The following is a 26,654-nucleotide window of genomic DNA, read 5'->3' as shown; positions in this document are numbered from 1 at the left end:
GCACAATTAGGCTGCTCTATGTTAATAAATAAAATGTTAATACAAAACCATCACAACAAAGCCATGCTTTAAAAAAAAAAAAAAAAGCTTGAAGGGTTTTGAAACGTTTTAACCTCAATTTTGCAAACGTTCGACAAAAAAAAAAAAAAAAAAACCTGCAAAATAAAGCCTTGCAATTTGGCCTATTACATTAGCATTCGGTGACACCCAGACGGTAGGCTATTTCATTCCAGCGATAAGAAAATAAAAATAAAAAACAGTTTAGGTGAAACAATTAGCCTATGAAGCTGTGTCCTTTCGCAAACATACAGTAGCCAATATTCCTCCCTTGTCATAATAATCGCTAATAGCGTCGTTTTTGGTTTGCACCTTTAAAACAAACAGCAGTAATGGCCAAAAAAGCCTAACAGAAGCTTTGCTTCATTCAAGGTGGCAGAAAGCTGTGTATTTATCATCCCGCGACAAATCTGAACATCGCAATATGTTCGCAGGAGCGTGACTGTAAAACACGAGGGCATGCATATTTCACAGGCAGATCTCCGCTGTTCAAATCAAATATTCCCGCGATGCCCTGCGCCAATTACAGCATGCAGAGAAACACAAGCACCGACACCGAGAGAGAGGGTTGTCTCATGAATTCATTTCTATCTAATCAATAAAAAGAAAACCCCGGTCCGAGCAAGAAATCATTACAGGCAATAACCCTGTCCGCCTCTGTCCTGCTCGCTCTGTGCGGGACGGGTTTAAACGAGACGGGACAACTTTAACGTGAATCGTTTTGATGAAATATAACGGCAGAGAAACGGCAGAAAGTACAAACAAATATACATTAGGGAGGAAAAAAGAGAGTGAGTGAAGGACAGAAGGATGACGTCATGGAATGGAAAAGTTGTACATACGCAAAAGAATAAATGTATGAAGCTGTGAGTTTGTTTACACAACATTACCAGCGTTTCCATCGATGATGAACGCGGCAGTCTGCGTCCCGCTAAGAGCTGCTCGGACACCGAAAGAGTCGGACACAGCAAAACGGGGGAAAGAGGCCAGATATTTTGGGGGTGGTTTGTTTGGGGGACTGAAAGGGAATCGGGTGAGGAGCCTGAATTTGAAATTAGGGGCGAAAGGTGAGGGGGTCGGGCGGAGGGTGTGTGCTCGTGCGCACATCCTTCATGTGTCTAGCTCTACCTTTAGCGGTTTCCATGACTACGCGTTGACCGCCAGCGCTGAAAAAGGCGCAAAAGAGCATCTGTATGGGCGAGAATGAGAGAAAAGCAGCAGAAGTGTTTAGTGTGTAGATTTTAATCTTCATTTCCCCCTTAATACGTTTGATTACTTCAGTATATGTTTTACGTAGGCTTGACTGATCAGACATATAACGTTAGCTGCCATCTACTGGTGAAATGACTGAATTGCACACAAAACGCGGCGAAGGCTCGGAGTAGGCCTCTCTCCAAAACACTGTGCTCTAAGCAAATTAGTATATACACACAGTTACATTTACACCCTATAAGAATTTATTAATGAATAGTTACATTTACAGATGTGTGTTTAATGCGTTTTCTCCCTTAAGAATATCAAAGTCAACAGACACACACCTGAATTCTTCAGCACCATGGACAGAGCCCTAACTAAACAACCCACGGACACTCTTAGTCCGAAATATTCATTTTTTTCCTCCCCCCTTACTCACTCGTTCCAAACCTGTATAAGTTTCTTTCTTATGTTTGAACACAAAAGAAGATATTTTGAAGAACCAAAACGTTGGCCCCTACTGGCTTTCGTAGTATTTCTTTCCCTACTATGGAAGTCAGTAGGGGCCAACGTTTTCTTATGTTCAACATAAGAAAAAAAAATATATATATAGGTTTGGAACAAGTGAGTAAATGACGACAACATTTTTATTTTTGTGTGAACTAGTCTCTTTAATGGATAACACAACAATAATACTGCAAAATCTCAGTTCAAGAGAAAGCTGTTTGGTGCTGCTGCTAGGTTAGTAGAAGCTCAAACCTTCTGAGCCAGCAATTCTTTAAACAATTTATGCAAACACTTTTAAATGTTACCCTCATCCACTATATAATTATAATAGCATTCAACTACACACTGCTTGCACATTGTATAATGTATATATTGTGTCGAATATATTTATATATAAACACCTGATATGTTAATTATTTTCGGTACAGTATTCTATACTATATGGTATAATGAAAGTTTTAGTGATTATGGGTGCAGGTATATAATGTCATTTAAACTATCACGAATTAACTGGAAAAAACAGCAATACTTGCAGGGATCCACCAAAGGTATTTGGCCACAACATTTCCTGAAGAAATTCAAAAACTGAAATTAAACATCTTTGAGCACACAGTATCAGAAAGACAATTATGTTCTGACAGGACTTTATTAAGAATTATATAGTTACATAAATGTACATATTTCAAAACAATATCAAGTAATATCATTTTAAACAAAAACATGAAAACAAAAGCAATCAATGTTCCACTCCCAATTCACTTACATCAGTGACATGACAGGACTGTTCCAAACTGAATTACCACTAAATACTACTGAACTTTTATCTTCTTTGCATTTTTGTCATAAGAATACAAATGTAACAAAAGGGTCAACATATTCTTTCTTTATAAGAACACACTAGTCCAGAAACATGACTAGAGGTTAATCCAGTTGTGTGTCAAGGCTGGTGTCAAATCAGTGGACATCTAATTATAATTAACTATCATTTTTCGATCACCAATTTACAAAGGCATCCAAAGGCCTTGATAATCCATGACCGTGTTTGTGAGACAAATAAGAGATGTTGGGACACATGTAATCTCCCAGTGGTGCACACTGTAGAAAGTAATCTCTGTTCCATCTTGTAGCATTTCCCCATCCTCAATACAGCTTCAAATTTGGCAACTTTGATAGATTTGTTACAGTCAGGTAGTGTATGAAGGATTTTCAAAGTTATCCAAGCTGACTTTTATAAGCAGTACAACAGAGCACTCTGGAGCAGTTCAATTACACAACATATTAAACGGTCCAATGGTGGAAGTGTACATTTGGTCATCTGAAGCATTGTTGCCAGCCCGAACTCTTAAGAATTAAGTTACCATTCAATCTTTCAAAACCTTTTCAAACAGGAGATATAATAAAAATAAAAATACTGGCATAACTTATCTTTTTGTTAACTATACATTTGAATGTTTATTAATTATTTTTGGATTTGTATATCCTTTTGGGTTACATATTTGTTGTGTATTCCCATCATTCCTATTTTTTATCAAAGAGGTTATTTTAAATTTCCCAAACAAAGTTAAATGCATAACTTGAATTCAATGGTTCATTGTATGTCATCACATCTGGAAAAAACTTTTATCCTACATACCACCTGTGGCAGACCAAGTGGTACAGATGCAGAACCTCTATCTTTTGTTTTCTATGGGTGTGCATTTGTCCATGTTTAAACTGACCTGCAGTAGAGAGAGAGACAGCCCTATATTTGAACCTAACTTCTGAACACTCAAGAATCATTTTTCCTTTAGAAACAGTCAGTGTCCAACAAAACGGCTGCGCAGCTTAATCTAGACTCTTCCAACAGGCTCTCCTTCCCAGGGTCACCAACACTCAATGGGCAATGAAATAAAAAGGCAAAACATCTTCTTCATTCATCATAGTTGAAGGTCCCAAGTGAAACTGACATTTCTCAGGGCCTGTGAAGGAAACATGGAATACATTACTTAATACATATGGGAACAAAATATACGTTAACATCAAGACTTTGTGGGATTTAAACTGGAGTCTGAGATCCCTGGGGGGGCCACAAGGGGCTGCTGAGGGGTTCAGGGAATTTTATTTAGGCTAATGTAAGCTAATGTAACTACCATTAACTAAAGATAATAAAGATATTTTAACATTTACAGAAAGTTATTATAATATTATATAATATTGATAATAATTAATGTATCTTCCTGTTCTCGTTAAAACTGATTTTGAATGATATTTATTGTGAAAAGGGCTATTCAAATAAATAATAAAATTAATTTAAAAAATTATAAAAAGTTAACACCAAGCAAAGATTTTCTAGATAATATTTTTTAAATATATGTTTTGGCTTTAGTACAATGACAGCATAAAAAAATTATTATTTAACTTTGGAAAAATGCTTTCTTTGTTAAGGTTCTCGCCAGTGTTGTTTTGATTAATTCACAAAAAGCTAAAATAAAATAAATAAATGAATAAATAAATAGCAAAAATATAACCTTGGCAACTGAAAAAGAGTTTAAACTGAAGTAGAAATTACAAATAAATAAATATAATGAAAAATAAAAAACAAAAGCAAGAAATAGAAATATTAAACAAAAAGTAAAATATCATTATAAGTACATAAAAAAAACTAACCTAAACATACTAAAAAAATTAAATAATAATAGAAGAAAATTCTAAATATTATTAAAGACTATAACAGTATATAAATAATGTTAAAATAAATACCACTCTCACATTGTATGAAAGGGGACAAGACAAAATTGTTTTCTAATGCCCCCTGGTGGTTACATGCTAATATAGAGGCAAGAGCAGGAGTATATATAAAAATTCTACATTCAACCCTAATGTATCAGACCACAAAAAAAAAAAAACACAAATTCAAATGCATAAAAAAAGTACTTACACACTTTGTGTTCCCCAGTTTGTCTCATTATGCGTCTGGCTTCTGAGCAACAGCTTCCTGCCCTCCTCGTAGTCATCCTGATCCACACTGACAAGCAGCCGGACTCCCTCCTGCCCCGCTGCCCTTTTCAAAGAGTCTGTGATGAAGACTCCTTTCAGTGCCTCGAGCAGCGCCCCGCTCAGATAGTCTGCCCAGAAGGCATCGAGGTTGGAAAGTTCCGAGAACTTGATATCACAAACAATAGAGCCCAGATCCCGGGTACGGAGCAGCATGCTCGCTCGGCTGAACAGTTCAAATTGCCTCTCCAACGGCTGCTGCTTGTCTGAAGAAACTCCTCCACGAAGGGCCGACTCGTGCTCCGAATACTCCGCACGCACACGCAGCCGGACATCTGCGAGCGGAAGAGTGTTGGAGACAGAAAAAGAGAGGAGGGTGGGATGAAGGATGAAGGGTAGCATGCAAGGGGCAAAGAAAATCATGAGGGGATGAAGATGGATTTGTGAAAATTCAGTGTGTGAAGGTTTTTTTTGCAGCAAGGATGGAGAGAAACAAGAAAAACAGTAGCAGGAGGAAAGGGGAAGAACACGAGAAATGACACAGATCAGTGGGGGGGTCAAAAGGAGGGCAAAAAGTACAGTGATAATGAGACTTGACATTCAGTTTATTTGTTTATATCCAAAAATTAGTTGAAAAATAACTAAGATTAGCACTGATTCATATACATTTGCTTAAAAAAAAAAAAAGTTCCTGCCCTGTTTGAATTTTGACTGATTATTTACGGACAAAGCGTATTAAACCAGAAGGCACAAAAGTCAAACTCTTTCTGGTACGGCATCAGCTCTGAGATCTACTGGATAACTGAGGTCAACATCCTCAAAATTGTTGGAGATCGAGATTTTTGTAGTCGATTGACCCTGATTTTTCACTTGTAGTCAGTGAGGCTACAAGTGAAACCAGTAGGCTGATTTAGGATTTGCACTTGAGATTGGACAAATTCATCATGAGGTGGCTTTCAAATTATTTGCAGGCACACAGGACTTGGAAACACATTGGTAAAGTCCAACGTGTTTACTGAACATTGCACTTGTATCACAAAGACGAGGGAGTTTTAAAGCACATGATCTGAGGCCGTTCGGAAAGTTCAGGTGGATTGAAAGCACCTCGAGCAAAATCCAGAGATGGGCTCGCATTTGAGTTTCAGGCAACAGATCTGGTGATATTTACAGTTTGATATGTAGATCCGAATTTATGCAGGTTGGCTTTACCAAACAGTGGAGGTAGAACTGATGTCATGCAACAGCACAGGGAACAGAGACGGCAAAATACGATTGGAGTATACATACTGAACCAGAGCTTCGCAGTGATGTCATTTCCTTTCATGTCATTAGCTCAGAGGTCAGAGGAGGAAGTGGATCCATCAATCTTCAGAACATTGCTGCAACACAAATCCAACCTTTCTACAACCAAAGCTCCAATGCAAACTCCACCTTTTTGCATGTTGGGACGTTTACAAAGCAACAGTGAACATGAAAAACTAACCATTAACGTAGAGAGTAAGCGATTGAGTGACACTTATTCATTAGTGAAAATAAAACATTGTTTAAATGTTGAATATATACTGTATTTATGGATTGCTTGTGAACAGCAGCACTTCAGGAATTATAATTTTGTCCCAATTTTATTCATAAAGTGACTGGAGATCAATACCCGACTGGACACTTTCCCTTCATTCTATAATCAGGTATACAGTATAGGACTTAGCTAGTATATAATGACAGAGTTAAATATAATTACAGGCAGGGCCGTTCCTGGCTGACGCGGGGCCCCCCTCGGTCCGTTCGCCACGGGGCCCGGGGCGACCGCACCAGTTGCACCGCCCAAAGGACGGCCCTGATTACAGGTACACTATTGTTCAAAGATTTGGGGTAAGTAAATAAGAAAATAATACTTAACTTATTTAGCACCGACTCATTAAACTGATCAAAAGTGAGAAATACAGACTTTCACATTGTTACAAATATTAAGCAGCACAATTGTTTTCAACATGAATAAATAGAAGGGTTTCTTGAGAACCAAATCAGCATATTAGAAAAAGCATCCACTTAACACTGAAGACTGGAACCATGGCTGCTGAAAATTAGCTTTGCCATCACAGGAACAGGTGACACTTTATTTTAAGGTGTCCTTGTTACACGTTACATGTATTTACTATTATAACAACAAATTATGCAAGCAACCCTAAGCCAAACCCTCTTCCTAACCCTAACCACACAGTAAGTACATGTAGTTAATTAATATTACTTAGTATTTAAATGTATAATTACACTGTAACAAGGACACCTTAAAATAAAGCATAACCCAGGAATAAATTACATTTTAAAATCTATTGAAATAGAAAAAGTTTCAAACCATTTTTAACCCCAAATTTTTGAACGGTACTGTAATTACAAGATTTTTCAAATGCAAGCGAGACATGCAGACCAGGATTGATGTGATGGACAGTGTAACTGTATGCATGTATATACATTGCTGCAAATGCTTTGGCAATGTAATGCTTTCCTTTACCATGCCAATAAGGACTTTTGAATCTTGAATCGTGTAATGTTCTGAAAGTTTGATTAATATAATTTAAAAACAAATCATTCGCACAATGGTCTTTACTAAAATACACTGTTCAGAGTTTATCCATTTCTGATGAAGAATAAATGTAACCCTTGAAGAGGAAAACAGCCAAAACAAGGCTTTAAATTTAGACTGATATTGTAGCTATAATGGTGGTCTCCCAAATATAATTTGTAATGCAGGTTTGAAAGCAGACTCGAAACACAAGTGTTCTTTAACGTTCTTTTAAACACAGCACACATTTACAGAGCACTTTTAGTTCCATTAAACACACATTATCAGAGCGCCTCACATAAACTAATACAGGACATTGGTTTTTCTCAGCTTCTAGTTTCAGTACACAGAAGGTACCTATAATAAGCGGCACAGTGTAGGTTTTTCTGTCAATGTATTTAATGCCCCCCTTGTAAGCATTACGTTTTTTGTGCATTTTGTGCATCCCAGAGCATTTCAGAAAAATAACATGTATTCACAAATAATCAGATATTATATGTTGTTGAAGATGTTATAAATTTCTTCTTACAAACAAACAGTAACTATTTTTCTAAAAATCAAATAAAAATGTTGTGCGTCATTTTATGGGGTGTTGCTCCATGCGAAGAGCTTCCACACTTATTTCGATCCCTCTTTCCTGCTGAACAACAAACCAAGATGGAGGGAGAGAAATGAGGGCATAAGGCTGACCGACTGCACACATAGATCAGGGTCAAGCTTTTCTTTTGATTGTTTTTTTTTTCTTTTTTTTTTTTTTCTTTCATTCTCTCCCTCTCTTAGTATGTGAGGATGGCCAACTTGTTTTTGTTCCTGACACTTGAGTCAGTATGTTTTTCAACTGTGGACATAGAGAAAGGAGAGGAAGAGAGAGAGAGAGAAACAAGCAGTTTTGGATGAATGTTGTTGCAACAGTTTTGCCATATCTTATTTTTTGGTCAAGCAGGCAAAATTCATATGCACAATCTTTTGTCTGTGTGTAAAAGCAACATTTTCTAGTTCATTCCTATGGAGACTACAGGTTTAAACCTCTTTGGTCGAGAATGAGCTTATCAGACTACTATTTTACTAACTTTACAACCAGTGTCTACTTCAATTCTACAAAAATCAAAACATTAGCAGAATTTGATTGAATAAATGAAGGTATCTGTTAAATTTCAATTAAAATTTCCAATCCTTAAAGCCTAACACAAATATAAAACACTGGGATGGGTCTAAACAAGAACTGTTGGGTCATTTTCCTCAGAACTGCTCCAGCAAAGGTTCACAGAGGATGTTTTTCCAAGGACAAATCATTGCAAAACTGAGCTTTGGGGCTGAGTTTGGTCAACGACTGTAGAATGGTTTGTTTTTGAACATAGATAGCGCTGAATTAGATTTGTGTAATGTAATGTTGCATTACAGGCAAATTAAGAGGACACACCCAATGGACTCCCAGAAATTTCCAAGGAATTTTTCATGAGTCAGTTCTGTGAAACACTGAGGCCAACAACCCCTCCAGAGAGGATTTTGTTCCTATTTGTTCCCAAATTAAGTTTATAGTTTAGCACATGTCATTGGGGAAGTGGACAGGAACAACTGAAAACTGACATTTGAACACAAGAGTATTAGATTCGCCCCTCGTCCTATGCGAGTTAGGAAGGGGGTTCTTTACCTTAGGACATGGACCAGGCGCGTGAGTTAAAGCACACACAAGTCTTGACTGTGTGTGATCGGACAGAGCGGACAGCACACACTTGTTTTTGTTGTGAGCTCTGTCTCTTTCACTCTATCCATTCTCCTGCTTTTTCTACTCAATCTTGAGTCAACCTGCCAAGATCAAATGCGGAGTCAACACAGCAAACAGTATGTTTAGCTAGTTCAGGTGTAAAACAAAGGTGAAAGTTCATAGGTCAATCATGGCACAGAAGGACTGTAATGTTGGAAGTTGTATGGCAGAATCTGAATAACAGGGAGGATCTCATAGTGAATAGAATGCATTCAAATTGACCATATAAGACTGAAGCTTGATTTATGAACACTTTATAGATTAAAAAAAAAGCAGCTCACAGTGCAGTGTAACCTAATGTTTAATGGACAGGTGAAGTACGTTAGGGCACAAAGGATTCTCATCTCACTAAACAAAAGGTCAGTGCAGATAGTAGATTAGCTTTGGCTGCATCAAAGCTCAGTTACAGAAGAGAGAGGATCGATGCTTTAAATGAGAAGTGGAGTGACAATAATCAGTGTTTTACTGGACATGAGACACCAGGAAATACAGGCTGATGCAGCTCAGTCTCAGTGGCCCAATATTCAATAATCTCTTCACAGAAACTTCATTCAGACACACCACAGGAGTTAATCACACTGAAAACTGCTTATCCTAAGGAAAATGAAAAGGAACAGAAACAGGGATAGAGAAGTTGATGAAAAATGTGACAAGAGATAAGAACAAAGAATGTGTGAGAAATTTTCTTTGTAAAAATCAAACCAAGGAAGCAGGGGAATTGAAGCAAGACTAAAGCACAACTCAAACATAAATGGTCACAACTACAAAGAGGTACACGATCTGTATCCAAATCTTAGCTTTATAATGTCTCTGATGAGAAGGAATATATTAACCATTAAACTCAATTGGGCTGCAGCTGTTACTGGCACATTGTATTAAAGGGTTACTCCACCCCAAAATGAAAATTTTGTCATTAATCATTTACCCCCCATGTTGTTCCAAACCCATAAAAGCTTTTCATCTTTTGAACACAATTTAAGATATTTTGGATGAAAACCGGGAGGCTTGTGACTGTCCCATTGACTGCCAAGTAAATAACAGTGTCAAGGCCCAGAAAAGTATGAAAAGCATCGTCAAAATAGTCCATCTGCCATCAGTGGTTCAATCTGAATGTTATGAAGCGACAAGAATACTTTTTGTATGCAAAGAAAATAAATTACGACTTTATTCAACAATTTGTCTCCTCCGTGTCACCACATGGATACGCTGTTTACATCCAAATCAAAGCGTAAATAAACGTAGAAAACATATCCATGTGGTGCGACCGACACAGAACAGCGTACGCAGTTTGCGTCCAGCGGATATTCTCCAAAATGGCGCTACAGTAATGCGGATGCGACGAATGGTTGTATAAAGTCGTAATTTTTATTTTCTTTGCATACAAAAAGTATTCTCGTCGCTTCATAACATTCAGATTGAACCACTAATGGCAGATGGACTATTTTGACGATGTCTTTCATGATTCAAAATGATGCCTCATCCAAAATATGAAATATAAAGTTTTCATCCAAAATATCTTAAATTGTGTTCTGAAGACAAACAAAGCTTTTACGGGTTTGGAACGACGTGGGGGTAAATGATTAATGACAAAATTTTCATTTTGGGGTGGAGTAACTCTTTAAGTACATAAAAGACTAAAAAAAAAAAAATGTCCTGCTAGGGCTGTGACGGTGGCAGATTTTTACCACCGCGGTGGTAATGGACCAACTACCGGCAGTGAAGCGGTGTTGTGTTTATATATATATGTATATGTATATGTATGTGTGTGTGTGAAATTGAAACAAAAAAAAATAAATAAATGCGGGCGTACGTCAACAAACGTAAGTGTTTATTTTTGCACTTCCGTCAGTGAACACGGCAACACGCAGCGTTCAAAACACTAGGCTAGCAAATAAATAATACACTTAAACAAGAAAGTAGCCCAAATAATTTGTAACAACTTCAATAACAAAAATCTGCATTGGCCTGATAACAATTAAAACAAACACTAACGCTTAAGCCTACCTTGGCTTTTAAATAATGTTAGATTTAAAATTCTTAGACAGAAAAACAAACATGTTGATACTGTCCGGTTTAAGGGAGGACCTCATTGGTGTTACGATGTTTCCAGCCGCACTGAACACGCGTTCAGACGGTGTGCTTTTTGCGCAAATGCATTTTAAGCAACCGTGGCCAGGTATCTTGCCTCATTATTCCACCACCAAGCAAGCGGGTCTCCGCTGGCCTCCTTTCACAAATAGCAACTGGAAACGGCTCTTGAGATAAGAAGTGCTCACCTATTTAACATTTTACGCGCCGCACCGCAACAGCTAAAGTCTGTCTACACTGGACGCGACAAAGCGACCGCTAAAATCATTTGAACTTTGTGTCAGCACGTCATAAATAAAACGAGGCATCAGTTTACTGTTGGGGATTTGTCGTGCGCATCCAGTGTAGACCTGATCACTGATTATAATGTATTGTGTTCTATTGACTATTGTAGTTTTTCGTGCTGCTCAACGCCTCTCGCGTCCGGTGTAGACACGGTGTCAAGGAAATGCCATGGCGTTTGAGCTTATTTATGAATTAACAGTCTAAATAAAACAATTTACAGCAAAATGGTATATGCTATAAATACCGAATTCTATTGCAACTGTTACTATTATTGCACTTGTATACAAAACTTTGTATTTTATGCTTGTTATAGAGTGTGTGACGTCACACGCATTACCGCTGGTGGCAATCAACCAATCAACGATCAACACGGTTGTCATGGCGACCGTCACAGCCCTATTTCCTGCCTTTAATAAAAGCTAAAATGCTTTCAGCAGGTGACATGACTATGCAAAGAAACAAGCAGCTTCAATTGAGAGTTTAAGAGCCCCTGCAGTGCACATAATGAGGAACCAAAGCCATGCAGTATTTGTACAGGCAGGTCAATAAGCATTTGTAACAGTAGAGTAAAACTGACTAGTGCCGAGCATCTGAGGTGAACAAAGAGCATGTCAAGAGTCTGACTCACACACGTTTGAAAAACAAAATGGCACCCTCCCATCCTGTGTGGACACGTGAATAAGGCTGGATGCAGTTACCTGAGTGTATATACTGAGTTTAACAGCAACTCTTCCATGTTTTAATATGTTTATCCTGTTAAAATAATAAATTATCTTCTGAATTTCATCCATCTTGGCACATAGAGTTCCTTGATTTTCATTCATGTTTTTAAAAGTGAGGTTTAATGTGTGGCTCATGCAACAGACAGATATTTTGAAAGAATCCACACATTATAAAAACACATTTGAATGGTGAAAATCAGACGTATCTGTCTATTTATAAATGTATATCATATTTTTAGGCACACAAAAAGATACACTGTGAACCCAAAGATGAAAAGAGTTGAAACAGTAAGCAAGACCATGCAGCTTAAATGATTACAATAGATGTGTCTGCACTGTTACAAGAAAAAAAAAAAACCTATTATAGTGATAAAATCTAATAAATTACTTGACATGTATTCAGTGCCGGCCCGTCCAACAGGCTGTCGCCTGGGGCCCCGACTTAAGGGTAGGGCCCCACGGCCGCGAGGTTGTCAATTAAATTTCAAGGTGTGTTCGACTTGAAGACAGACAGATCGGTGTTTGACATCGAAGTACAGCGAGAGCTATATACTAATGGACAGCTCTGCATGTTTTCCTATCCTATTGCAGTCCTTTGATGTCAAACACCGATCGATCTGCAGCACCCCTTTAAGTTGGACGCACATACAGATGAGATGACGCACCAGGGCTGTACAGTGCATTTAAAAACATTTAATGGCGTTTTTGCTCCAAATTCATTTCATAACAAAAGTCGAGTGTTATAAAACTACAACTTCCTTTTGTGATCTGTGACGTGGTTTCATATCACAGAATGAGACAATCATTTTATAGCCTTTATCACTGTATAGAATACTATGTCGATTAACATTGCATTATAAATATACATTATGCATATAAAAAAAATACCCGAGATGGCTTGAAGAACAGAGATACACCATTTAGTCACAATTGTATGTTTATTGTCTTCATTCTTCATCAGTTAAAACGTCCTATCTGCATTTTATTCAGCTACTGCAGCGAGAGCATACGCCTTTATCCATATTAGGGATTTCCTCCAACCAGATTTTTGTGAGCATTTCATTTTATGATTTCTTTCAAAAAAATGTTTTTATGGTTTTACTGCACGACCATATAATACTACCAGTATGAATGAAACTGCTACAGCTACTCAGGACACCTTAATTTGGGTAAAAATAGGGAAAATAATACTTCTAAGTTTTTCTCCAGTGTAGAGGAGTTTCTCTCTCTCTCAGTGGATGCTTAAAATTTCCTGACAAAAATTAAGAAATTGCAGTTAATGATTTTTAAATCTAATCATTTATAGTAAATCCTTAGACCATTCTAAGCAATTATAGTTACAGGCCTCCTGCATGTCAATAGGTCATGCTACAGTATTCTGTAAAATATATTAATAATCATCAATAATTATTACTTTGTTTATTGTTTTATTTAGATATAACTATAATCAGAATTATTAGTAGTCATATTGATATATAAAAACAACCATTTTATTTGGTCAAATTTTGCAGATCTACAAACAGGCACAGCAAACTTAGTGTTCTTTATCATTTCTGGCAAATAAAGAAAAAGTTTATCTGAAAACTTTTCTAGTTACAGTTCAGATTTTGGAATTGAAATAAAAGAATGATAGAGAGATTAAAGTGAAATTGTAGTAGAAACGGAATACAAACGGTATCTTTATGGAGCCGGAAAAAAAAGGATGTTCTGACTGCTATACTGTATACATAATATTTATTGTGGTAATATTAGTATTTGTTTTATAAATGCAATGATGCCCACGATCACAGAAAGACTTGTCATATGTTTAAATTGCTATGACAATTTTTACAATAGTGGGGCCTGTTTTCATTATCTTGCCTAGGGCTCCACAATCTTACGGGCCGGCACTGCATGTATTAAACATTATTATGAGACATTCAGCTCCCACAAGAGTATTATGCAGGAAAACATGGTCGGTTTTAATGCTATACCGCAAATTGGAGCACAAGATAAATCATGGCTTTCGGTATTTTGAGGTCTGAATGTCCCAGAAAAACACAAAAAACAGTCCTTCCAGAAAATAAATCTCACATAAATCACTTCTTTCTTGACAAACAGTTTTGGCAAAATTTGAGAAAGCAGATTTTATCTTGTTATTTCCTTACCTACTGTGCCATTATTGCCACTCAGTGTGTCTCATGTGCTCTGTTCTGAAGAGATTTTAGCAATGCCCTGATGGCAGGACAGCTCCCATCTAGCAAAAGCATAAAGAGGCTTTGGTGTGAGCAGCCTTTGAGTCCAGTCAGAATGAAACTCAAAGTGATAATAGTGCAGAGTGCAGGGAATTCACAAAGGGATGAATGATGACATACGTTTAACATGGACCTCTTTTGTGACAGTTTCACTTTCATTCTGACAGCATTAGAGGTTCAGGCACTAATGAATGGGTGACTGGTTATTTATAAACTGTCAAGAAATGGAGCGCTAAGGTACACTCAGCTGTGGAGCATTTTATAGATAAAATCAAACAAAAGGAGAGAGAAATGGAAAGGCAAAGAGATTCATATGTTTAAAAAAATGCTAGTAGGAGAGACTAAGAGAGGATAAAAGAGAGGATAAAAAGTGATCTTACCGCAGGTCACTTTGTTGGGTGTTGGCTGAGGCTGGATTTCAGGCTTGCCCCTAGATTTTCTGCTCCAGTGGTGACCTCTACCTCGCTTCCGTCGGACAGGGGTGGTTGATATCACAGAAGAGCCAGTCCCTATCAAAGCAAACATACATTAATAGGGCTGAGCTATATTTGGCAATGTTTTTGAATATTCACCATTACCTCATTATGACTTTACCAAAAGTATATGAAGTTAAGCAACACGGTGAATTATTTTCATGCGTTCTATGTATAATGTCCCACAAACTGGGCCATTTGGTTACCCTTGCTACTAGTTTCATCAAGACTACAACGCAAGCAATAAAAACGGCAACTTAAATTCAATTTATAACTGTTTGTGTCGTCACTAAAATAAAAGTCTCCACATGATATTTTTCATATATATACGATTTATTGAAAATATACAGTGCTACTATGCATTATTACATTGAAGCATATAAACTAAAATTATTAAATATCCTTTAAATGTTTTTTTTTTTTGTGAAAGAGAGTGTGGAAAATATGCCTTAATTATTTTAAACTTATTATATTATATTATATTATACACTGTAATGTTAAACTGGGTGCAGCCATCTGTAACTTCCAAGGCGTCTGGTGTCATCCACCTCTAGTTATTTTAGATGTTAAAAACAGTCCTTTATTATGTCTGATACTAGTATTTGTTATCATATTATTCTAATTTTTTAGCATAAAAATAAACACTGTGTAGCAATAGTAATACTATTTACTCATACCAGCCAATGAATCAAAAGTTCTGTACATTCACAGAAAACAGTTTATACATTGAAAAATAATGTAATGACATTATGTAATATTATATTTCCATAAAGGCTGAAAAAATATAGAGAAAACATTTTTGAAAAAGCAGACAAAAATGTAATAAACTGATGTGCTAAGCTTATAGCGGCAATCTTTTCTCACCTGCTCTCCACTGGTGGTCTTGTGTGTTTTCCAAGGATAGTATATCTGTGTTTGAGCTAAATTGTGTCTCTCCTCTGGTATCCACCTCTGGGTATTCTGCCTTCTCTCGCTCTGGAGACACTAACAGCACAGGTGACACATCAGTATGTGACCATAAACATTACTGATTTTGATTACTGTTCACTGTTGTTTTACACCTGATGCTCACCTGTTCTTCTTTTCTTTTGTGAGACAAAAGGCAGGACATCATGTCGTGTCAGAATTCGCAGCAACTGCAATAAAGGTTTGAGGTTTGCTTCGCTCAAGTATCCTCGCCTCTCCAACTCCAACAGCAGTTCAACGCCACTCTTGGGTCTGTGGTGACCGGCAATTGGGCACGGATCATTCTGCGGCTGTATTCTTCGCCATGTTTTCAGAAGCCGAGGACATAGAGAACTACCCTGCATAGACCCATCAGGCCCTGAAGGCAACTCATCAGTCCATCTCTCTGGATCGAGGGGATGTTTTCCAGGATAAGCTTCATCGAGGAGAAAGGACAAAACCTCAACATCAGTCTCTGTGAGTTGGGAGCCCACGATTTCAAAGATCTCATGGAGGGACAGCATCTCATAGTAGCTCAGGCACTCAGTCTCCTCCCAGTACAAGGAATATCTCGAGCACTTTGCTGAAGCCATGGTCCCTCCAAATGCGTCTGGTAAAGAAGAACACACACAAATATCAAATGCGAGTTATTATATTACATTACATATAACGTACTGAATAAAACGGACAAACTTGGCTGTCAAAAATACTAAGTACACGGTACATTCTCTGTACGCTAGCCTACGAGCTAACTATCAGGATCGACTGTGGGTTAAAATATATTTCAATAAAACATACAAATCCAGTTTTTGTGTCTCCAAGTGGTACAAAAACAACATAGAAAGATATTTACACGGTCGTAGTGGAAACAGCGCAGTTATTTTGATCCGAAAAGCGTTTCTGTGGTGACCCTCCGTCAGCTGTTCCGTCTAACGTTCCTCTCGCGCACGGTCACGTGGACTCTTTATATAACGTCACGTTTGAGCTGAGGAAACACAGCCAAACTGATAAAAGAAAAATAATCAATGACATGCATTTGTGTTTAATTGTAAAACACCGTTCAATTATATGAACGAACGATATGGTTGAAGTTTGCGACTACGTTCAAATGTTGATGTTTGCGGCGTTAGCTGACATTCCTGCAGCGGACTTCCGCCTCTAGTAACGTTACTAATCTAGATTTTTCTATGAGCTAACCTGACATCGCACTGCACCAAAACCTCTCGGCGTTTAAAAAACTACAAGAACCATATTACATACTACACACAGCACAAGTCCACTTGTTATCAACATTTTTGTATATTAGCGCCTGGACAAGGAATTATGTTCTTTTAAAACAACAAGTTTTTATATTTTGCTGTATAAATAAAACACTAATATTTTACGTCAATAACCTGAGGTTCAACGAGCATCTTACCTGTATCAAACTGTTTATCTGGATTGTTTACACTCTTTTTCTAGCCCTTCCTAACACCACCCACAACTCAACTGGAAAAACACAGTTCGAGCGTTAGCCAGTTTTGTTGACGGATCCCCGAGCAATCGCAGATCGTTATATGTGTATTTGGAGGAACTTCACTCGCATATTATTTGTAGATCGAGGCTCCATGTCGACAAAGCAGTCACATGTCATATCCGCAAAATGTCACCATATTGGGAAAGGAAATTAGACACATAAATTTTATTTACTAACTTACTTACTTACTTACTTACTTACCGTAGGCTGATAACAAGTTACTTTATAAGAACTACCGCTGTCCAATTTTTCAAGCATCCTTGTGGTAGTTGTAGTCCATGAAACATGCACTTTAGTGATTAGTAAAATGAGGCATGGTAGTGTGTAATTTATGTTGTAGAACAAAACGTCCTCTTCTATCCACAGACGTTAACTGACTTTTACAATTTTTTAAAAATAAATGATAATTTTAGGCCCATTATATGCTGGGCCTTCCTTCGCATAGATATACATATCTATGTTTTTTTTAATTTATTATTATGCTTTAAACAACAGATACAAAACAATACAACAGACAATGTCAAGCCAGGGAAACACAGGAGAAAAGAAGAGAAAAGGGAAAAGAAAAAAAGAAGAAGAAGAAAGGATTACAATCAAAAACAAGCATGACCTTTACATTACTCAATTATTTTGAAGACAGAACACAAATGGACAGTTTTGATTGCCTTTATATTAGTACTACTTTGAATAGTACAAAAATAGTTTTCCAATTCTTTATAAAACACTGTGAAACAGGGTTTTCTGTTAGAAAATTTACACTTATGAATGTGAAACTTAACTAATAAAATAAATAGATTAATAACAAAAGCTTCGTTATTCGCATTATCTTGATTAAAAAAATAAAAACTACACTTTCAAAATGAAAATTAAAATTAAAGAGTACCTTTTCTGTGATAAACACAGAGACATCATACCATAACTTCTTAACATAACTACAATGCCAGAAGATGTGGGGTACAGTTTCCAAGTGCAAAGAGCAAAAAGAGCAGTTAACATCAATATCCTTCTTAAACTTACTAAGAAAATGTTTAACAGGATAGAATTTATGAATAATTTTGAAAGTGATGTTTGTAACAAAAGAATTGTGAGGTAATAACCAAACACTTTCCCACATAGGGTTTCTAACAAATTTAGCCCAACAAGCAATAGAGCAAGGCTTGGTAGAAACTTCCTTTAAAAACAGAGAGCGAATAGATTTGTTATTTTTAGTCTGTGGAAAACAAATTTTACCACATATTGTGTCAGCTAGATTAACTTTGGGCATATCAGCCAATATCACATCTCTGAATAAAGAAACAATACTAGAATTAATTGCAGAGAGAACAAGAGAGAATTCTTTGGGAGTCACAGGAAAATTAAAATGTACAAGAAACTCCTCATAAGTCATAAGATACCCTTGAGTGTTAAACAAATGAGATACTAAAACAATACCCTTATCAAACCAACTTTTCAAAAAAAGACTTTTGTGCTCAGAATACAATGATTGTTCCAAACAAAATAACGCTGCGGAGAGAAATTGTGCTTGTAGACCAGTTTCCAAGCCAACAAAGCTTGAGCATGAAAGGCAGATACTTTCACTGGCAATTTCTCAATTTTATAATCACACATGATAAACATATCTATGTTCCTTCCTAGCTGGCCTACAAATTGACGTCATGACTTTTAGATGAAATAATAATTTATTATAATTCGTAATCGTAGAATATAATCCATCGTATTAAAAAAAAAAATCGTGTTAATTAACACAAGGGATTTTGATTAATATCTGTTTGCCTGTCCTGCTGGTTGGGTCCGTGTCACTAGGAGGCGGTCGTTAGTTCGTCTACAGAAGAAGATCGTCACAGCTCCTGCTGGCTAACCACATCATATCCGCCGCACATCAACACATTGAACACAGCTACAGAAAGTACTGTGAGTAAGATTTTTGTTTTATGGTTTATTTTCCTGTTAGTGCGCCGTTTAAGCAATATCTAAATTTACAGTCGCTCCTCAAAGTTAGCTTATATCTGCTTTTCATAGTTGTTGGGGAATTGACATTATTTAAGAAAGAGCGAATAACGTTAGTTTCCGTGACAGATTTGATAAACAAACTTTGGGGAGTGTTTTTATACCAACCCGTCAAAAAGAGCGCGTTGTTAGATGGTCTTATTTCATAACTTAATATGTTTTGGACACATCTGATGTAATGTAGCAGCTTAACAAACTTGTTCTTCCGGATTCTTTGTCGTTGTGGATGCAGTTTCTGTACCAGCCCATATGAGTGACATCGATTTTCCATAAGCGCGCATAATGTAATCTATGACATTTATAAATTGCTGCACAGTAGATGGAAAGTCTTCTAAACGAAGTTGCTAAAATAATGAAAGCTATTAAGTTTATTTAATTCGTTTTTTCATTGTTTCGATAAAAATGAAAAAAAGTGTAGGCAGTGGTCAACCGAGGGTTAATAAAGTTATTGTTCATTCTGTTCTCGAGAGACCTTATACCAACGTTTTTCATTTTTAAGGGTTCCCATACCTCTTAACCTCTTCTCCTTTGTGCACTATGATAATGTAAGAGTTTAATGACTACATTAATGTAAATAGGCTGAAAATATTTTCAATGAGCAAAGTGATGGACACCCCATTAGAGAAGGGTCCTACTTTCCTCATTTGACACCCAGGGTGTCCTCTACATCTCATAGCAGTGCCATATAGTACAATATACGTATAGTCTACCTGTGTGGTATATGAACTAGATGTTTTAATAGTTAAACTGTTAATTCAATTCTTGTGTTATTATTAGACACGCAGAAATGGATGGGAAAGCAAGTGACCCCTTCAGCAGTGAGGCAGAGCAGCTTCCTGGGGCAGGAGTAGTGGGGAGGTGAGTGAAGAGCACAGAAGTGTTTATTTTTCATTTTAAGTCATTATAAATTTACAGTTAGAAACTTCATTTCGTTTCTATTGTTTGCCATTATATTGAATTACACATAATTAAAAATAATGTCATATATGATGTGTTATGTGTTATTACATTTAATTGTGTTAATATGATGCACATGTTTTAAAATGATTGAAATGTATAAACATTATTATTACTCTGGTAATTCTATTTTCCTGTCTGTCGTGGTCATCAGGCTGTGGCTGCCCAAAGGTCTGTCTGGTAGTGTGATTAAGGATTGGGTGGACCGCAGGAGGAAGTCCATCCGTCCGTGGGCCAGTTTTGTGGACCAGCGTAAGTTCTCCAAACCTCGTAATTTTGGAGAGCTGTGCCAGCGTGTGGTGAGGAACCTGAACACCTTTCACAGCAACTACACCTTCATCTTCCTGGGACTCATCCTCTACTGCATGTAAGGAACTACTTGCTAATAATCATCTAGAATCAGGTAATATTCAAATATATGTAACTTCTTCAAATGAGATAAAAGGCTCACTGTAATAGAAATAAAAATCTTCCATAAACCTCTGTTCATATGTACACAACATGGGTGTGTGTGTGTGTGTGTGTTTAAGTTTCTCCGAAGGTCCACATTCATGCAACCATCTGGAAGGCGTTTAACAGAATAAACATTCATAGGAGGTTCAAATAAAACTTTCTCTCTCCTTTTCTCCTCCAGTATCAGTTCCCCAATGCTCTTGATTGCTTTGGGAGTGTTTGCTGGTGCCTTCTATATAATTCACTTGAAAACGCTGGAAAAGAAGCTGGTTGTTTTCGGTAAGAGAGTGAGATGTTGTTTTAGTAGTTATGCATGAGGCTGTATGAGCTGCGTCATTGGATTTGTTTGCTTAAATTGAAGTTTAAGGGCTGGATATTTGATGTGATGTAAGTGATCTAATGCGCAAACACACTCATCTGTTTCTCTCAGGTCGTGAGTTGACTCAGGGACACCAGTTAGGTTTAGCAGGAGGGGTTTCCTTCCCTGTGTTCTGGCTCGCAGGTGCAGGAACTGCTGTGTTCTGGGTACTAGGTGAGTTTTTCACCCTCATCTCATTGTACTTGTTTTTCCAGAAAAGGTTTCTCTGAAACTGAATTTGTTTATTTATTTTTTTTATTCAGGTGCTACACTAGCTGTTATCGGGTCTCATGCGGCATTTCGTGAGCTGGAGTCGTCTGACATAGATGAGCTGCTCATGGAACCCGTTTAAACCTCTCACCTTTGACCTTTTGGCTCATGTTAACCTACAATGTCTTGCCTCATCTTTTATATTGCCACATATTGGTTGCACTAATTAAAAAAATATCAGTTTACTCACAGATTGGCCAGAAATGCGGACTGTTCAACTGACATTGCCCTAAACAGATCAAGCACATTGAAAGACCTCAATTGCCTTTACTGGTACCTATTGAATATCATGTTCATTTGTTACATTATTTATTTCTACAGCATCCTTAAAGCACAAACTAAATGGACTGTGACCCAAAGCAAAAAACAAAATCCAGTTTTCTTCAACTTATACTATCCTTAAAGGCATAGTTGAACACACAAGAAAATATTTTGAAAAAATCAATAAATCATTTATGTCACAGAATATGGTTTATACAGGTTTGGTATGACATGAGGGTGAGTAAATCACCCTCTAAAGGTTTTCAGATCCTCTCGCACTAAAGGACAAATATAAGGAATTGTTTTTGATCAAAACGTTATGCTAGATCATCCAAAATAGCAAGGAAAAAAATCAGACAAGAAGAATGTACTGTCTTGACAGTTTGTTTGATTTATAGGGTACCGATCATTACATAATCATTTGTCTTAAGCTATATTTAGCTCATTTGTTGTTACATCAGTCTTGTTAGGACAGCTAGCGCATGTATGATTTAATAACAGCATGTGTCAGCAAAGACAAAAATGTATTATTGCTATTCAGTGTAATCAGTTTCTGATGCCAATATTCCCAGTGGAAGTTTTTATATGTTCTCTCATTTTATGGAAATGTTTGTTTATCGTCTTTTATTTTACAACTTGCTTCTGTTATATCAGTGAATGGGAAGTGCAATAAAATGCTCAGCCTGTACAATATTTGAAGTCTAATGTTTATTTAACGACTGCTCATAGAACAATAACTAGCCTATTTTCATCTTTTTTTTTATCATTGTCTTGTCACAAATTTGAGTTATGTGACCTGCTTTCATTACATCAGACCAGTGACAGTCCATCTCATTTCTATGTTGCCATAGTGATGACCTTGAGTGGGATCTACCTCTCCTTTTAAACACTGCGGCAAGAGCAGCCGATCGATATTCCATTACAGCAGTGCAGTAAGGATGGAGGGAGGGAGCGAGAAAGAGGAGCACTGCAGTGAGCCCATAGAATTCTCCCAAGGGACATTAGGGGGGTGTGTGTGTGTGTGTGTGTGTGTGTGTGTTAGTTAGGCAGCCCAGTTTTGCAAGTCAGTAGTTTGCAGCGACATCAATGTATGATGAATGCTGTGGTCAGCATATTACAGTCACTCTGCTGTGGCCTGAAAAGATAGTCTTGTTTGCCATTGTTAAGAGAAGGGGATAAAATAGTGGTTATTGTTTGTGTGTTCTGTTGAATATGAGAAAAATAATACATTAATTTTAAATGAACCTTTATTTTATACACAGTAAATTATGTTATATAAATTGAACTGTTCTCCGATTTACTGGTTTCTCAATACAGAGTAAGCAGATATTAGTCAAGCTTTTCAAGTTTTATCACAAAGCACAACTGGATGATTTTTATGTGAAAAAAATAGAATATAAATACATGTACAATAACAGACAGGAATACACTATATGAAATGTTTTATACTTCAATACAATCAATTATCATAAAACTAGAAAAAAAAATCAAACTGTTGATCTAATATTTGTTTCTTTTGTGAGCTATTAAAATGACTTTGACGTTTTAGGATGGCAAAATAAATAGTTCAGAAACCTTTTCCCAATTTTTGTCGACTTTTATGACTGATATAATTTGGACTAAGATTCATTTGTCTCTTGGTAGACACTTGATAGTCCAGCAGATGCTGATAAATATAAATCGCATGCCCATTTTATCAAAAACCATGAATACAGCTGCTCAAGGTATAAGATAATATGACCTTGAAAAGAAATATAACAATTCTTGTTTAATCATGATAGGGAGCTGTAAAACATGTGAAAAATAATTTTGGTATATATATATATATGGTATATACAATCTTAGGTATATAAATTCAAGCAATTATGAGCCAAATTAAATAAGGAGGACCAAAAGTCCACCCTGTTAGGGACAAATGAACAACAATTTTAAATATTTATGAATATGTAAAATTTAAAATGAAAAAAAAAAATGTTTAAACACACCATTTCATCAACTTAAACATCAATTACTGTCACTAAATGTGAACAGCCTGTTAGGTTTTCTGAATTAACAGAGTGGACACTAACAGCCAGGGTGGACATTCTGACCTAAAATCAGCCATTACACTAAGTCTGAGCAAAAAGTGCTGTCAAATAAAGAATTGAATGGTTTTTAAAAATGGTACTTTTACAGATAAGAATTTCTATTTACTTTTTTTCTTTTTCATATTCCACTTAACAGGGTGGACATGTTGAAGCTGACCACATCTTGGAAAGGTAAAATAAATAAAAACAGACAATCAACAAAACAGAGGCTCTTACTCACCTTCCCCAGCTGTTTACCTTCAAAGAAATTATATCAGCTATTCGAAAAGATGTAATTTCCTTCTTACAACTTTCATTTAAAGGGCCAGTAGTCGAATATAACAGGGTGGACAATATTTTGAGGGACAAGTTAAAAGGTTTATTATTCTTTTTCTGAATTTAATACTTGGAATATATATATATATATATATATATATATATATATATATATCAAATTATTACTGATATACCAAACAAGGTAAAAAAAAAAAAAAAAAAAAATAACGCTTATTAAGTGTTGTATTCATCATCAAAAGGGCAGACACAGGCCAGGGAACATAGGAAAAATGATGATATTTGGTGGTTTAAAATGCTGTAAAATGTTTAGTATATATATATATATATATATATATATATATATTAGTGCTGTCAAAATTAGCGTTAACGCAGGCGATTAATTTTGCAGTTTAACGCGTAAATTATTGTCAGCTCTTAAAGAAATGACAGACAAAACAACCTAATAACCAGCTGCTGTGATATCTGTTCATAAAGAATAAAAGAAAAAAAGCAAATCAATAACTTTTATATATCTGTAAGTATTTATCTGTATTTAGTTTAGAATTTTGATAACTTTATTAAATTTCTGTATATTTCTGCTGAGGGGCACAGGTAGCTAAATATAACATTTATTATAATGGGTTTATGTGAAGATTGTTTTAAGTTCAGTTAAATTAGAAGTTATTTTTTAAAGTCTAATAAATGTTAAAATTGATAGCTCTTAATTATAATGTAATGTTTAATGGCTATATAGTCAATGGTTAAATATTAGGGGAATTTTTTTTTATAGGGAAATCATTACTTGGTATCAGTGATACTGGCCTTCAGTCATAAAAAAGATGCCATTAAACAAATATTAAAAATATGTTTGTATTGCAATATAAAAGTATATTTAAAAATGTTAATGTTAGGTGGGATTAATTGCGATTAATTTCAGAAAAAATGTTTAATTAGTAAAAATGTTTAAATCGATTGACAGCACTAATATATATATATATATATATATATATATATTTATATATATATATACAGGTGCTGGTCATATAATTAGAATATCATCAAAAGTAGATTTAATTCACTAATTCCATTCAAAAAGTGAAACTTGTATATTATATTCATTCATTACACACAGACTGATATATTTCAAATGTTTATTTCTTTTAATTTTGATGATTAGAGCTTACAGCTCATGAAAGTCAAAAATCAGTATCTCAAAATATTAGAATATTACTTAAGACCAATACAAAGAAAGGATTTTTAGAAATCTTGGCTAACTGAAAAGTATGACAATGAAATGTATGAGCATGTACAGCACTCAATACTTAGTTGGGGCTCCTTTTGCCTGAATTACTGCAGCAATGCGGCGTGGCATGGAGTCGATCAGTCTGTGGCACTGCTGAGGTGTTATGAGAGCCCAGGTTGCTCTGATAGTGGCCTTCAGCTCTTCTGCATTGTTGGGTCTGGTGTCTCTCATCTTCCTCTTGACAATACCCCATAAATTCTCTATGGGGTTCAGGTCAGGCGAGTTTGCTGGCCAATCAAGCACAGTAACACTATGGTCATTGAACCAGCTTTTGGTACCTTTGGCAGTGTGGGCAGGTGCCAAGTCCTGCTGGAAAATAAAATCAGCATCTCCATAAAGCTTGTCAACAGAAGGAAGCAGGAAGTGCTCTAAAATTTCCTGGTAGATGGCTGCGTTGACTGTGGACTTCAGAAAACACAGTGGACCAAAACCAGCAGATGACATGGCAGCCCAAATCATCACAGACTGTGGAAACTTCACACTGGACTTCAAGCAACATGGATTCTGTGCCTCTCCACTCTTCCTTCAGACTCTGGGACCTTGATTTCCAAATGAAATGTAAAATTTACTTTCATCTGAAAAGAGGACTTTGGACCACTGAGCAACAGTCCAGTTCTTTTCTCCACAGCCCAGGTAAGATGCTTCTGGCGTTGTCTCTGGTTCAGAAGTGGCTTGGTAGCCCTTTTCCTGAAGGCGTCTGGCGTGGTGACTCTTGATGCACTGACTCCAGCTTCAGTTCTCTCCTTGTGAAGCTCTCACAAGTGTTTGAATCAGCTTTGCTTGACTGTATTCTCAAGCTTGTGGTCATCCCTGTTGCTTGTGCACCTTTTCCTACCCAAATTCTTCCTTCCAGTCAACTTTGCATTTAATATGCTTTGATACAGCACTCTGTAAACAGCCACACCTTTCAGTAATGACCTTCTGTGACTTACCCTCTTTGTGGAGGGTGTCAATGTTCGTCTTCTGGATCATTGCCAAGTCAGCAGTCTTCCCCATTATTGTGGTTTCAAAGAACAAGAGATACCCAGAATTTATACTGTAGGGATGGTCATTTATTCAAACTCAAATGTAAATATTCTAATATTTTGAGATACTGATTTTTGACTTTCATGAGCTGTAAGCTCTAATCATCAAAATTAAAAGAAATAAACATTTGAAATATATCAGTCTGTGTGTAATGAATGAATATAATATACAAGTTTCACTTTTTGAATGGAATTAGTGAAATAAATCAACTTTTTGATGATATTCTAATTATATGACCAGTAACAGTAACATCTCGTATTACAATTCTTGAAAAAAAAAACTTGAAAAGATTTTATTAGATATTTGGCAAGAAGAAGATAAAGGCGCAGAAATGAAGAGTCAGACATCACTTGTAGTA

General features: G+C 36.4%; 2 protein-coding genes across 6 annotated transcripts; one reads left to right on the top strand and one right to left on the bottom strand.

Annotated features, from left to right (window-relative positions):
• Positions 1–2,373: 2,373 nt before the first annotated feature.
• dedd1 (death effector domain-containing 1) lies at positions 2,374–17,378 on the bottom strand. Of its 5 annotated transcripts, none has more exons than XM_058746678.1 (7): positions 17,221–17,345; positions 16,602–16,807; positions 15,931–16,413; positions 15,723–15,842; positions 14,766–14,894; positions 4,676–5,066; positions 2,374–3,716 (listed from the first exon to the last, which is right to left on the bottom strand). In XM_058746678.1, the coding sequence occupies exons 3-7, from the start codon at positions 16,394–16,396 to the stop codon at positions 3,710–3,712; spliced, it is 1,113 nt and encodes a 370-aa protein (XP_058602661.1). In that variant the 5' UTR covers positions 16,397–16,413; positions 16,602–16,807; positions 17,221–17,345; the 3' UTR covers positions 2,374–3,709. The 5 variants fall into 5 exon arrangements, with proteins under 5 accessions (XP_058602661.1, XP_058602659.1, XP_058602660.1 ...); XM_058746676.1 differs by having other exon boundaries at positions 16,657–16,807; XM_058746677.1 differs by having other exon boundaries at positions 16,657–16,788; positions 17,221–17,313.
• A 1,708-nt stretch (positions 17,379–19,086) lies between these two features.
• Positions 19,087–22,318, top strand: rabac1 (Rab acceptor 1 (prenylated)). Its single transcript, XM_058746850.1, has 6 exons — positions 19,087–19,230; positions 20,104–20,184; positions 20,438–20,650; positions 20,918–21,015; positions 21,167–21,268; positions 21,358–22,318. Exons 2-6 carry the CDS (start codon positions 20,114–20,116, stop codon positions 21,444–21,446), a joined length of 573 nt encoding a protein of 190 aa, XP_058602833.1. The 5' UTR covers positions 19,087–19,230; positions 20,104–20,113; the 3' UTR covers positions 21,447–22,318.
• Positions 22,319–26,654: the final 4,336 nt, after the last annotated feature.

The sequence above is a fragment of the Onychostoma macrolepis genome, chromosome 16 (assembly GCF_012432095.1).
Source record: "Onychostoma macrolepis isolate SWU-2019 chromosome 16, ASM1243209v1, whole genome shotgun sequence".
In the NCBI taxonomy this organism is placed as follows: domain Eukaryota; kingdom Metazoa; phylum Chordata; class Actinopteri; order Cypriniformes; family Cyprinidae; genus Onychostoma; species Onychostoma macrolepis.
Note: the sequence above shows the minus strand (reverse complement) of the source record. Positions and strands in the feature narration are given on the sequence as shown.

What these genes read in the sequence shown, in the direction of transcription:
- rabac1 (XM_058746850.1), top strand. Translation starts at nt 20,114, where the DNA reads ATGGATGGGAAAGCAAGTGACCCCTTCAGCAGTGAGGCAGAGCAGCTT. An exon ending in GGGGCAGGAGTAGTGGGGAG is followed by an intron (nt 20,185 to 20,437) that starts GTGAGTGAAGAG and finishes CGTGGTCATCAG; the next exon opens with GCTGTGGCTGCCCAAAGGTC. An exon ending in AAAGAAGCTGGTTGTTTTCG is followed by an intron (nt 21,016 to 21,166) that starts GTAAGAGAGTGA and finishes TGTTTCTCTCAG; the next exon opens with GTCGTGAGTTGACTCAGGGA.
- dedd1 (XM_058746675.1), bottom strand. Translation starts at nt 16,396, where the DNA reads ATGGCTTCAGCAAAGTGCTCGAGATATTCCTTGTACTGGGAGGAGACT. An exon ending in ACAAAAGAAAAGAAGAACAG is followed by an intron (nt 15,843 to 15,930) that starts GTGAGCATCAGG and finishes CTGTGCTGTTAG; the next exon opens with TGTCTCCAGAGCGAGAGAAG. An exon ending in ACCCAACAAAGTGACCTGCG is followed by an intron (nt 5,067 to 14,765) that starts GTAAGATCACTT and finishes TTCCGCTCGCAG; the next exon opens with ATGTCCGGCTGCGTGTGCGT.